At 45.6% G+C, this 13,601-nt stretch overlaps 2 protein-coding genes across 5 annotated transcripts in view; one reads left to right on the top strand and one right to left on the bottom strand.

Moving 5' to 3' along the window:
• The window catches only part of UBAP2 (ubiquitin associated protein 2), a 78,555-nt gene that overhangs the window by 6,007 nt on the left and 58,947 nt on the right, over nucleotides 1–13,601 (bottom strand). For 3 of the 4 annotated variants that reach the window (XM_082241822.1, XM_082241823.1, XM_082241825.1), the window contains 4 exons: nucleotides 13,382–13,473; nucleotides 11,717–11,767; nucleotides 2,212–2,290; nucleotides 1,256–1,470 (listed from right to left, as the gene is read on the bottom strand). In XM_082241822.1, the coding sequence (XP_082097948.1) occupies nucleotides 1,256–1,470; nucleotides 2,212–2,290; nucleotides 11,717–11,767; nucleotides 13,382–13,473 (437 nt within the window). The remainder of the gene's footprint in view (nucleotides 1–1,255; nucleotides 1,471–2,211; nucleotides 2,291–11,716; nucleotides 11,768–13,381; nucleotides 13,474–13,601) is intronic. The other variant, XM_082241824.1, reaches the window with a different exon arrangement.
• Nucleotides 4,477–11,710, top strand: LOC309514245 (interferon type A3-like). The gene is made up of 4 exons (XM_082191321.1): nucleotides 4,477–6,419; nucleotides 6,761–7,650; nucleotides 7,771–9,485; nucleotides 9,759–11,710. The coding sequence occupies exons 2-3, from the start codon at nucleotides 7,268–7,270 to the stop codon at nucleotides 8,009–8,011; spliced, it is 624 nt and encodes a 207-aa protein (XP_082047447.1). The 5' UTR covers nucleotides 4,477–6,419; nucleotides 6,761–7,267; the 3' UTR covers nucleotides 8,012–9,485; nucleotides 9,759–11,710.

Below are 13,601 nucleotides of genomic sequence, written 5' to 3'. Positions count from 1 at the left end.
ATAAAATTAAAGGGTCTGTGCAAGAGCTATCTCTCCTGAACTGGTGCTTTATTTTTCTGTAGCAGCAAAACTCAGTTCTTTCCTGAGTCTGTAGTTCATTTGCTTATTTTCAGTCTAGTGGTTCCCAATCTCCCACCCACCCAAGGACCACTTAACGATTTTCCTGCCTGTTTAGGAACTGTAATATGCTCTGCTAAATGCATCATGATTTTGAATTGTACTTTTTATTGCTTCTTTTGTTTCTTATATTGTACTTTATCATATTACAATTTGAATTCCATTAAATTCGAGAGAATTCAAACTTCAAGTGCTCTTCGCAGGCATTTCAGGGCCTTCCCACTCGCTTCTAGCTCATTCTAGACCTCCTCAGGCATGCTCATCCAGCACTTCCTGAGACCTGTCCTCTACAAAAACCGTCCTGTGACATACTGTCCCATCTCCCGACATTCTCGTCTTCAAATGGCAGGCTCTGGAGATGCACCATGAATTACAGCTTCTCACACCAGTGGCAACAACACCATTTCAATTGCTGCTGCTGTTAAAAAATTGGGGGGCTTTTTGGGGAGGGGAGGTGGAAAGAAGGCGTACAGTGGGGGGGAAACCCCCAAAATACCCTAAAGTGAATTTCATGCTTCAGTCTGAGGTGTGAGGCAATTCCCAGGCTTGAAAAAGCTGACCAACTGCCCCGCTTTTCTGGCTGAAATATACATGCTTGGGTTCTCACAGCACAGATGGCAATGCCTTTTTGCAAGCCATGCCAGGTCACCTCTCTTGGCAGGGACATTTCCCCACAAATGTAGGCAATCTAGGCAAACAGGAATCATAGGATCACAGAATCATAGAGTTGGAAGGGACCCTGAGGGTCATCGGGCCCAATCCTCTGCAAGGCAGGAATGAGACACCAGCAAATCCCTTGGCCAAAGGTGACCACAGAACAAAGAGCCCCAGGAGACCACAGGACTTCTTTGACCAGGGGACCATGTGAATCCTTGCATGCCAAACATGAAGCCATCCCATCCTCAGAGCTTTCCTCGGAGAAAACTTTACAGGGTGAACTGTCACAAAGCCCAACATGGTGCCTCTCAAATCACACTGCCACAGAGGATGTGGTTTTGTACACCCACACGCTCTGACGAAATCCCTCTTTGCTCTGCAAAGTCTGTTCACCCACCCTGTGGAATCCCCAAGGCACCATTTCAGAGGAATCCAAGCCAAAGCTGAGGCGCAACCCCTTCCGACCCCCCCTGTGACTTACAAACATCGTGGGCCCATACTGGAATGCGCTGGGGACTCCTGGCACGCCGGCATAATAGGGCAGCCCAGTGTAGCTGTACCCGGGGGGCAGGGCGGGGTTGAGGAAGGGCTGCTGAGCCGTGTGGTGAGTCTGCGCCTGGTTCTGCTGAGCCTGGGCGAGAGTGGTGGCCGGAGCAGGCGAGGCAGCATCTCCCCGACCAAATTTTGTTACATCACCTGGGAAGAAAAAGAAAAAGCCCCATTGGGAGATCGGGTGGCTGTCTAAACTCAAGGATCTAGGCAGACCTAGAGGCCACCAGAGGACCTTACAGAGGGGTGAAGCCCAAATCCTTCCGCTTTCATAAATTTAGCAATACTGAACTGCATTTATAGAACAGGTGAGTTTTGTTAAGTGTACACATCTTATACTCAACCCTCAATTCATCTTAGTGCTGCAGCCAAGCAGGATCAAGCCCAGAGATCTACACCCTCCCACCAGATGTGAAAGAGAACAACAACTACCAGGCTTTTAGGAGACATCTGAAGGCAGCCCTGTTTAGGGAAGCTTTTAATGTTTGATGTATTTTAATATTCTTTTGGAAGCCACCCAGAGTGGCTGGGGAAGCCCAGCCAGATGGGCAGGGTATAAATAATAAAATAATAATAATAATAATTATTATTATTTATTCCTAACGCTGGCCAGAAAGATACCGTGAATCTGCCCTGAGATCTTTTGATGAAGGGCGGTATATACATTTAATTAATTAATTAATGCTTCCACCAAGCTCACAAGCATGTCCCTCCCCACCCCCATGAAAGTAAACGTCCATATTAAGTCATAGGTCTGGCAGCATGAATTCTGCAGGTGCATACATACTTTTATTCCTAAAAGATGGAACCAGCAAACCTGGAAGCCACAATGAGCAAAGCACCACCTTCTTCACTTGGCACAGGCAACGTTTTGGGATCCAGACTCACCTGAGTAAGGGTTGTTAGCAAGGCTCCCCTCTCTGCCCGTTAAGGTTGCTGGAGCAGGGAATGTAATTCCGTAGTAATCCTGAGGAGAAACCAACATCAGCAATGTTTAGATTCACAGTGAAGCCAGCTAGGATCTCTCTGCACAGCCTTTTGTTCAGTGTTACTGCCAGAGCACTTTGCAAGGAAAATAAACAAGTGTCCTTAACGTGCATCTTGCCCCACATGGGGCTACTCCTAAGCAGACATTTCTTTGAACACGGCCAAAGTGCCTTTTCCACCAAGGCACAAACAATGCACCAATCAAGGGTTAAGAAACAAGAACAGCAACACACTTATTGGAAAGATTCATAGAAGTTTTGTGGGCTTCTCCAGGGCGCAGAGAAAATGTAATATACATACTATGCTATACATTATACAAAATGATCTATATCTATCTATATGCAGAGAGAGATAAATATGTGTATGCATAATAATGTACAGGGTTGTTTTTCTGTGAATAATTAGCATATAGAAATCATCAGCAACAGCAGCAAAAAAGAAAATATAAATATGCTGTTCCAGTCCTTACACTGTTTTCAGCAAGGTATGTAGATATTTTCCTGTGTCTTATTACATCCGTGCATAATGAAAATCTCCACTATTCAATAAATAATTAGATTCCTTGCCTTCTCTCACTTTCACAATAATTTTCTCATGGGCACCAGCTCTCCCAGACAGTTATCATTCATCCTTCTAACATGGGAATTTGTCATGCCCCCCCTCCCCGAATTTTAGCACATTGCCACATGGGTACCGGTATACTTTTCATTTGCTACTTCTTGTTTCTCTACTTCTATAATTCATCTTTCAAGTTCTGTTACTTCTCTTAAAGAGTTATGATTCCTAGACAGTTAGTGATATGTCCAACCCAAAAATATTGCAAGAAGATGGACTCCTTTTTATTTTATTTTTTAATCCCCATGCCTCTGTCTCTCTGGCTGCAGCAGCAAAACACTTTGAGGAGCGACACATCTCAACTCAGCCCACACCTTCTGTGCCCATATTGGGAGCAGGCCTGCCTGTTTTTTGGTTCCGGCCAATATTACTTTCGATATCTCAGCTGGATTTCCCCTTGCCGTTTTCTGGTTTCAAAAAGAGAGAAGGATGGCTCGCAGCCAAGGAAGTAAGGATGGGGACACAGCTTCAACCCACAGCAATACAGAACGGCTTCATAATTGTTTGCCTAAAGCTCCTTTAACACACACTTTGACTGCGGGGGGGGGGGGAGATTTCAGAAGACTGGACGTAAACCGAAAGAACCCGGCATTAGCCCTTTTCTACAAGTCACAAGACGACTTCGGCATTTATTTAACAATTAGAACGTTCCTTTCTGGCTCATCTAAATGTGCCACTTTCGTAGTTTTACCACGGTTGGGTTTTTCGGTTTCTTGGCAGATCACCCGAACACGATGCAACGGGTAACAGAAGACAACAAAAACTTTTTTAAAAAACGTCGCTGGTGCAAAAAGTCATCCAGATGTCTGCACTGTTTGTGTTTAAATCCTACATTTTGATACTGAAATGATGCAATCATGTTTGAGGGGATTTCTTTTTTTTTTTGGAGGGGAAGTACCCATGAGCTCTCCAAACTGAAACTGACAATTGCAATATGCTCCCAGGAGCGGCTACAAAAATGCCCGCGAGACTAATCCTCCCTAGCCAAAATTTCGATTTCTGGTTCCTCTTCTGCACCTGAATGGGCTGCCCTCACCACCCCTTTCTTCTCGATTTGGGGTTCACAGCCTCTTGTAACTTCCAGAGCAGGCTAGCTGGGCTTTGACCTATCTGCCCTGAGCCCTTGAGAACATGTAAACATGTCCAGTGACTCAATGACTCATGAGATGACCAAGGGCTGGTCTCCTGCTTCTTCCGTTTCAGACTTGCTAGCGACCCTGGCTTTATTCACTGCCCATACAACAGGTAAGATACCTGGCTCACGCATTTAAGAAAGCCACCCCAAGTATTTGAGTGTCACCATCACCGATGTCACCACAGAGTTGGAAGGGACCCCCAAGAGTCATCTAGTCCAACCCCTTGGAATGCAGGAATCTTTAGCCCAGAGTGGGACTCGAACCCCTTACCCTGAGATTAAGCATCGAAGGCTCTGAATACATGGGACACTTAGTCGCCTTTGTGTCTCTCTCTGTTTGCAGTTAGATCAGGTGTCAGCAAACTTTTTCAGCAGGGGGCCGGTCCACTGTCCCTCAAACCTTGTGGGGGGGCCGGACTATATTTTTTTGGGGGGGGGGGAATGAACGAATTCTTATGTCCCACGGAGATGCATTTTAAATAAAAGGACACATTCTACTCATGTAAAAACACGCTGATTCCTGGACCGTCTGCAAGCTGGATTTAGAAGGCAATTGGGCCAGATCCGGCCCCCGGGCCTTAGTTTGCCTACTCATGAGTTAGATGGATTCATTCGTGGGGAAGTCTGTTTGTGTGTGCCCAACACACATGGAGGAGTAAAGGATCCTGCATTAAGGAAGGGGTGGAGTAGACGATCTTTGGCAGCCCTCTCCTCCCTAACAGCCTCCTCTTGAACCCCTTTATTTATTTCAGCTTCCATGTGCAAATGCTGCATATGAACAAAATACACCAGGCATGGGAAGTGGGATTCAGCCTTCATGGGCAGCGGAGGAAGGCAGGGGCAGAAGGCTGTGCGAAGGTGCAATGCAAAAAAGGGGAAAGCAGCGGCAAATGCGCCGCTGGCCAGGAGGGCGCAGCAGCCAGATGGACACAATACATGTGCCTTTTATGCGCAAGGCTCATCTCCTGGCGCCTCTGCTTAAAAGGAACAGGATAGTAATAACCTTGGAGAGCCGCTAACCAGTCAAGAATGGTAAGCAATGGTGAGGGGGAAGCTGCCAGAGCAGAGGCCCAACTCTGTGAAGAGGCGGCGTCAAAATGTTCGGTGACTGGTGGATGCAAAGGCCAAGGAACAAGGTTTTGTGATATCTACTAGCTAAAGGCCTGTCAGGTATGAGAGGCGAGGGCAGGAGAGTTCAAATTCTTTCTCCTCCCTGCCACATTCCTGCTTCTCTCCCCCCCCCTTCCCAGCTCCCACTAAGCCATAAATTTCAGGGGCTACTACCTGCCTCCCCCCCTTCCTGCCCACTTCCACTAGCAGCCCCCAAACCCACCCTGCTTCCAAGCTATGCCCACAGAGGCACCAACGCGCCTTTGCCCAGTCCAGTGGTTCCCAAAGTGGGGGTCAGTGGGAGCACCTGGGGGTGCTAAGAGTCGAGGGGGAGGAGGAGCGGGCAGGAACTGGAGGTTGAAATAACCATCAAGACTTAGAAAAGCTGATTACCACCGAATCAAGTTCATCCAAGCTGCTGAATTAATTAAATTATTGAGCTTTACTTGGGAAAATGTGCCATTTATTGTTAATGCTTTGAATTTCATTGTGTTATTATCTTAGTGGGCCATGCAATCCACTCTTCTGACTCATGCTTTTTAATTGGGTAGGAGGTCTTCTCCTTGCCTCAGAATTTTACTCATTTCCCTCTCCCACGCTGTGAACCAACTGCTGTCTCCCTCCCCACAAACTAACTACTCCCAAAACATTTTCCTTTTCTTCCCGGACAATTTTATAACCACCTTCAAACCACATCTGATATATAGGCTTAGAAGCCTCACCTCCACCCCACAAAACAAACCAACCAACAAACCACTGAAATCCCATCCAGAATTTGCAGCTTTCCCCTCTCTTCCTGATTTATTTGTACACTCAGGGTCTCTCTCTCCCCCTTTCTCCCTCTGGTTCAGCTAAGAGTCTTCCCCTGCCCTCGCCTCTCTTTTCCTTACTCAGTTCCACCACATTGTAGCTGCCTCACATCTTTTCTCCATGCCTTTTGAAGCTGTTAAGACTGAATGACTAGCTCCAACCCTCCAATGCTTGCATTACATTAATGCACGCTGTTCATAAGATCTTTTTATTAAATACATTGCTTGAATTGAGGTGTACTCCTTCCTTAACACCACACAACCTTTAGTGATTATTTCCAGACATGCTGCCAAGGTCTCAATGGCATAGAAAGAGGGGAATGATATGCTGGGGTTGAAGACTTGCATGCAAAAAGCATGCTTTTATTTATTTATTTGATTTTTATCCTGCCTTTACGCCTAAAGATGTGCAGGGTGGCAAACCAGAAAACAATACAGTGGTGCCCCACAAGACGAATGCCTCGCAAGACGAAAAACTCGCTAGACGAAAGGGTTTTGCGGTTTTTCAGCTGCTTCACAAGACGAATTTCCCGAAAACGAAAACGTCTTGCATTTTTTGCAAGCTTGTTTCCTTTTTCTTAACGCCGTTAATACAGTTGCGACTTGACTTCGAGGAGCAACTCATAGAACGCGGCGTGGTAGCCTTTTTTGAGGTTTTTGGTGATTTTTGAAGCTTTTCCAAAACTTTTCCGACACCGTGCTTCGCAAGACGAAAAATTCGCTAGACGAAAAAACTCGCGGAACGAATTAATTTCGTCTTGCGAGGCACCACTGTAAAAAGGAAGGGTTTTTAAAACATTTAAAGAAATAAGTCAGTATGCCTTATAAACCAGTAGCCTTCATATTTTGTGCACACCAAATTTCAGCTTTATAGGTGATTTTGGGAGACGCCTACCTAATGAGGGTCATGAGACCCCCATTTTCAACAAGAGGTTCACAAATCAGATTTTCTTTCCAGCGGGTAGGGTGGCCTGGGATGGCGTACATGCCAGCCTCCACGGCTCTGAGGAGTGTATTTGGTATACAAATTAGGCAAACAAATAGCCCTGTGGTCTTCCTGAAATTTGAGGAGTGGGGAGGAGGAAATCGTGTAAACTATATCCTGGGTTACCAGAGAAGAAGAAAAAACTGCCTTAAGGACCCACCACAGGCCAGCTCCTTAGATTCAGTTGCATGGCTGAACAGGCAAGTGGAAAGTGAAAATGAAACCTGGAAAACCCAAATGATGAAAGGAAAGCTGTCCTGCAGGATAAATAGAAGATGCAGGGGGATCAGCCCATAGTCAAAGATGTATCGCAAGTGGATAAGTTACGTGAGCCCCAGCAGAAACTGCCTGAGAACCACCATGAAAATCGAAACGCGTGGGCATGCGGGGCTCGTTTGCCTGGTGCTCCTGTCTTCTGTTCAAGTCTCAGTGCTGGACTGCAACTTTCTGAAACACCGGCAAAAAGTATTTAATCTGCAGAGCCTGGAGCTGTGGCGAGAGATGAGCACAACGTTCTCTCCAGAGTGCCTGAAGAAATCAACCACGTTCAACTTTCCTACAAAGATCCTGGAAATACGCGAGTCGCAAGCTGCCACGGAAGCAATCTACGAAATTCTCCGTGGGTTCTTTAACATCTTGAGCAATGATTCACTGAAGACTGTCTGGAAGGCGACACAAAGAGAGAGGTGAGTTTCTGCTCTCCCTGATGCAGGAGTGGGTGGTAAGGGTTGGGATAGGATGGGGCAGCAGAAAGAGAGATTTGTGTCTGCTCCCTCTCTTCAAACTCTGCCACGCTTTTATTGCAGGTCTCTCCAGATGCTGCACGCGCAAACCGAAGTCCTCAAGAGTTGCCTCGGAGGAAAAAAATCTACACCGGGGAAGTTAGAGGAACGGAGAAACAAGCTGGTGCTGAAGAAGTATTTTCGAAGGATCAGAACTTTTCTCAGAGGGAACGGAGGCAGCACCTGCTGCTGGGAGAGCCTGCAACAGGAGGTCCAAGCAGGACTCATGTACGTTGACATACTGACAAAGAGAATGAGGAGGTAGCAAACCTCTGCAACCATCGCTCGAGGAACCGTCGGAGCGGAGAAATGACAAACTGACAGTGAATATTTGTGAAACATTCGCAGAGACAAATTAAGGAAGCTACAAGCCACCTCACTGAAATTGCCAAAGAAATGGGAAGAGCTAAAGGGGCTTTATTATATTGAATGTACAGACTTTGCATAGGTGTTTTATTTTTTTATGAAGCTTGATATGTGTTATTTATTTATTTATTTGATGTGATGCAGATTTATGTATTTTTTGTTAATTTTATATTAAAACAATTTTAAGTATTTAATTGTTTATTTATTGCATCTTTCTTCACTTTCTAGAAAAAAAGTATTGAAGTGACGTACAAAACATGTATAAAACAAAGAGCTTCTGAATCCCTTAAAACTACTTAGACCAAAACACAACAAAGATGTCTTTATTTATAAGGTAGGTTAGTTAGTTAGTTATTAAAGTCTGCTATACAGTGGTACCTTGGTTCTCAAACTTAATCCGTTTTGGAAGTCCGTTCCAAAACCAAAGCGTTCCAAAACCAAGGCACACTTTCCCATAGAAAGTAATGTAAAATGGATTAATTCGTTCCAGACTTTTAAAAACAACCCCTGAAACAGTAATTTAACATGAATTTTACTATCTAACGAGACCATTGATCCATAAAATGAAAGCAATAAACAATGTACTGCAGTCACACAATCAATCAACCAGTAGTTGAACTGGGTTCCACACAGTCACACACAAAAAAAAGAACCACAAAAACGCAAAATAAATAGCAAAACCAGACAGACCTCAGTGTAATGCTCAAAACGGAAACGTTAACACTCAAAACGGAGCACGTTCGGCTACCAAAAGAAGTTCACAAACCATAACACTTACTTCCAGGTTTGCAGTGTTTGGGTTCTAAGTTGTTTGAGTACCAAGGCGTTTGAGAACCAAGGTACCACTGTATAGTGCTCCAGGCAGGTTTCTACACAAGTTTTAGATCAGATGGTCCTTTTTAAAATAAGGACAGAAACTGATAGGGCAAAAACCTGCAAATAATACAACCACCATAAAACACTAAGAAAACCGACAGCCTCAAACACATGAACTGACACATTACAGAACCTGGCATTTTATTTGCAAATCGAAATGTCTTCACTTGCTGGAAGACAAATATGGGGTGGGTTAATACAAGCAGCCTCTCCAGTCTAACCACAATGAAGGAAGGAAGGAAGGAGGCTTCTCTCAATGATTTGAGTGCAGCAGAAGGCACTTTGGGAGAAGGGGCTCCAGGAAGTGTGTAGGATCCGAGGGGCTTTCACTGGTTCCTTGGGTTGTGTCCAGAAACTCACAGGCAGTCAATGCACTTGGGCAAGTCTCTCTTTCACAAACCAGCAAGCAAAATTAACACTATGAATTCACAGAAGTTTCCAAGCCATCTTCACGGGTAGACCCGGTTAAGGATGCTACAATACTGTAATGTACAGTGGTGCCCTGCAAGACGAATGCCTCGCAAGACAAAAAACTCGCTAGACGAAAGAGTTTTCCGTTTTTTGAGTCATTCCGCAAGACGAATTTTCCTATGGGCTTGCTTCGCAAGACGAAACGTCTTGCGAGTTCTTGCGAGTTTGTTTCCTTTTTCTTAAAGCCGCTAAGCTGCTAATAGCCGCTAATAGCCGTGCTTCGCAAGACGAAAAAACCGCAAGACGAAGAGACTCGCGGAATGGATTAATTTCGTCTTGCGAGGCACCACTGTAACTAGGCAGGTAACAAGAATACAGTGGTACCTTGGGATGCGAACAGGATCTGTTCCAGAGCCCCGTTCACATCCTGAATAGAACGTAAGACATGACTGCGCGTGTCACGTTTCGCCACTTCCGCGCATGTGCGTGATGTCATTTTGACCGTCTGCGCATGCGCAAGCGGCGAAACCCGGAAGTAACGCGCTGGCCACATGACCCGGAAGTTGTACGCCGGCTCCCTCGGCCAATAAAGTGATGAGCGCCGCAACCCCAGAGTCGGTCACAACTGGACCTAATGGTCAGGGATACCTTTAACTTTTATGACTGTAGTAACAAGGTCGTGATTGCAGCTTTTCTTTCCAACCAAAGCTAGTAAACGACACTCCCAGGTTCTTCCACCAACTGTGAATTAAATAGCACAAGAGTGCCCCTAAACTTCGAACATCATTTTGAGGGCGAGGGTGATAAAGAGGAGAACCTTGTACAGAATATCACCCCCAACCCAAATTCCCCAGACCCGTTGGCCATCAACCACTTTGTCCTGGCAGGATTCATTTTACTGATCCTCAGCCAGCCCATAAGAACAGTCAAGCATTCATTCAAAAGAAACCAACTGCTACTCCTGGATCAGATGCAAATACTAAACAGAGTTGGGCATGTGTTTGCTGGCGACAAAATCAATTTGGCTGGCTGCACCTTCTGGCTACTCAAAGATATTAAACAGTGTGAGCACAAGATAGAACTTTGTGAACCAATATTTCAGAGAATGGCAGCAGCCAACCAATACCACCCTGTGAAGGACTGTTGAAGAATGTGCCCTCAACTCCAGGAAAGAAAATCTATCCATCTGTTGAGGTCAGAAGGGATCGATGATCACTTACGAGAAAATCCCCACCAGGAGTGACCCTCTCCCCCATCAATCTCAAGACCAATACTGCCCCTCCAAGGCTACTCCATTCTTTTGCCAAACCTTGGCGTGAACCTCAGCCGATGCAGTTCTAGGACAGCGGTTCCCCCCCAAAATTCAGCCCACCCAGCCTCTAAAAAGCATGGTTCAGAATAGCAGTTTCCATGACCCACTAAGGAAGATAACCGCCCAATAAAATTCAAAGCAGCAGCAACTCATTGCACGTTTACTCAAAATCCAATTAAAACTCTCATTAATTCAAGAAAATTGATGAACTTGATCTGGTGATATCAGCTTTTCAAAGTCTGATAGTCATTTACACCTCCAGCACCCCATCTAAGTGCCACCATTGTGAGTTGCTTAACTCCTACACAGTGCAGAGACAAAAGAGGCTTCTTCAAAACAGGGAGCATCACGGTCTCTTCCCAGGAGGCTGGTCATGCCACAAGATACTATATAACAGCCTTTCTCAACCTGTGGGTCCCCAGATGTTGTTGGACTACAACTCCCATCACCCCTAGCTAGCAAGGCCGGAGCTCAGGGATGATGGGAGTTGTAGTCAAACAACATCTGGGGACCCACAGGTTGAGAACCGCTGCTATATAATGTTGCAGCATGAGTATGTCAACAAAATCCCGTCCTGGATTAACCCTCCTTTTCCCACAACACTTAGCAGGTTTCTCCAACCCAGTCCCTCCAGATATTTGGTCTACAACTCCCATCAGCCCCAGACAGCATGGGCAATGGTCAGGGACAATGGGAGATTTAGTCCAAAATCTCTGGAGGGCAGCAGGTTCAACAACTGTAGGCTGCTGTAGGGCATAATGGAATCCAACAGGATACACAGGTCTCCAAAAGTAGGCGCATCACAGAGGGGCAATTTGTTTAAAATAAGCAAGCAAAGAAACAGAGACAGGCAGTTGCAGAGCAAATAAACACATCACAGTAAGACAGAATACACCTCAGAGCCCATGAACATTTCACTACTCTATGACCAGTGTAAACCTCAAAAAAATGAAACCAGCTCAGTTACAGCTTGAAAAAACCAACAGCACAGGAAATTCTACTTACCACAGGCAGCCTGGACTGCAGCATTTGGAGATCATCATAACCATAAATCTGCTTGAAGACAGAGAGGAGGAGGAGGAGGGAGAAAATACAGAAAGAAGTTGTAAGGCAGCACTCCCAGGGAACCACTTCGATTGGCAAATTCTCAATCCAGGCTCATAAAGCAAGCAGCATTTTAAAACCACCAGGTTTTTGTTATGTCAAATGCCATGCTGGCTGAACAGCATCCTTTGGAGGAACTGCTGCACTTTTTGAAGGACAGAGTTTGCTTATTGCACTACCCTGTGAAGAACAGTAGCCTGGTGCTTTTGGCTAAATGAAAATGCAACCCGTAGGATTCAGCAGAAGCAGCATCACATTCTCAAGTGCCTAGCATTTATAGAGCTCATCCACACAGTCTTATTATAACGCACACAACAGCCCACCAAGGTAGGTCAGCATGGTTGTATTTCTGTTGTAGATTGGGGGAAGGGGTTCTCAGGCTGAGAGAATATTGCTTTGAAATGGGGAATGTGGAGTCCATCAACATCTAGAGAACTGCAACTCCCATCAGCTCCAGCCAATATGGGCAATGGTCAGGAATGTTTTGTTTTTTCCCCGGTGTGTGTGTGTGTGTATGTGTGTGTGTGTGTGGAGTGTTAGTCCAGCAGCATCAGACTGGTTTTCTAGCCCTGGCTTAAGGCCCTCTTAAGCTTTGCTGCAGTTAACTCTATAAGGGACAAAAAATGCAGGTACAGCCAGGATCAGACAATGCATTCTGAATAAACATACAATTTTCCTCACTTTCGCGCCGCCCCCCCAATCAATTCCTGTATTGGACTTTTAACTTGTGGCTGTCAAAAGAAAGAGCGAGCCTACAGTGAAACCAAGACTTCTACCTTCCTCCCAACATCAGTTCCAAGGCTATGGCTTGAAAGCAAAGCTATGTACTTCTAAGATGCTTGTGAATGACTTTGTGAGACAACTGTCAGGGGACAATTGACAGTAAGAGCTATTCCAACAGCGGAGCGGACTCATAGTGTTGCAGATTTGGAAGGGGCCTCAAGGATCATTGAGCCCCATCCTCTGCAATGCAGGAATCTCAACTAAAGCATTCCTGACCACCCTTTCCTTGGAGGCTTTTAAGCAGAGGTTGGATGGCCCTCTGTCATGGATGCTTTAGCTGAGATCCCTGCATTGCAGAGGATGGGGCTCAATGAACCTCAGTATCCCTTCCAACTCTTGGTTCTATGAAACAAAAAGTCAGTTCAGAAACTGTTGCTATACTCCAGATTAGATGTTAAGTCAATTGAAATTCAGAGGTCAGAGGAATAAGGGCTCTTGCTGGCTGGGCCTGGCAGGAGTTGCAATCCAAAACATCTGGAAGGCCCCAGGCTTGCAAAATGGGTTATCTTTCAGGTTCAGGGTTGGCTCAGCTGTGCATGCAAACTAAGCAGTACAACTCTCATTATCATCTTTAGAAGTGAGCCACAGAACAAGTCAGTGGTTCACAGACAGCCCATTCTACACAACCTGGCTGGGACAGAGAGACAGACAGACAGACAGACAGAGACAGACAGACAGACACACACACACACACACACACACACACACACACACTGCCCCAGACGCCTGCAACATGGAGGTGGAAGCCAAGTTCACTGCGGGAGGCACAAGGAAACCGCTTACTGGGTAGGCTGGCAGAAGTCCTCCAGGTCCAACAATATACTGGTTATGTAACAAGGGTGGTACACCTTGGGGCAGGTTGGGGGGTGCTTTGCCTGCAGAACCAAAAGACATGTTTTTATATATAATATATAAAACAAAAATACCAACAAAAAAGGAAGAAAAAGAAAGAAAGAGAGAGGGACAAGTTTCGGGGTCTGAAATATGCTCTTTGGGCTCCTTC

Source organism: Podarcis vaucheri (genome assembly GCF_965113315.1).
Source record: "Podarcis vaucheri genome assembly, chromosome: 11".
Classification (NCBI taxonomy): domain Eukaryota; kingdom Metazoa; phylum Chordata; class Lepidosauria; order Squamata; family Lacertidae; genus Podarcis; species Podarcis vaucheri.
This window is presented reverse-complemented; position numbering and strand designations above follow the sequence as displayed.

What these genes read in the sequence shown, in the direction of transcription:
- LOC309514245 (XM_082191321.1), top strand. Translation starts at nt 7,268, where the DNA reads ATGTATCGCAAGTGGATAAGTTACGTGAGCCCCAGCAGAAACTGCCTG. An exon ending in AAGGCGACACAAAGAGAGAG is followed by an intron (nt 7,651 to 7,770) that starts GTGAGTTTCTGC and finishes CTTTTATTGCAG; the next exon opens with GTCTCTCCAGATGCTGCACG.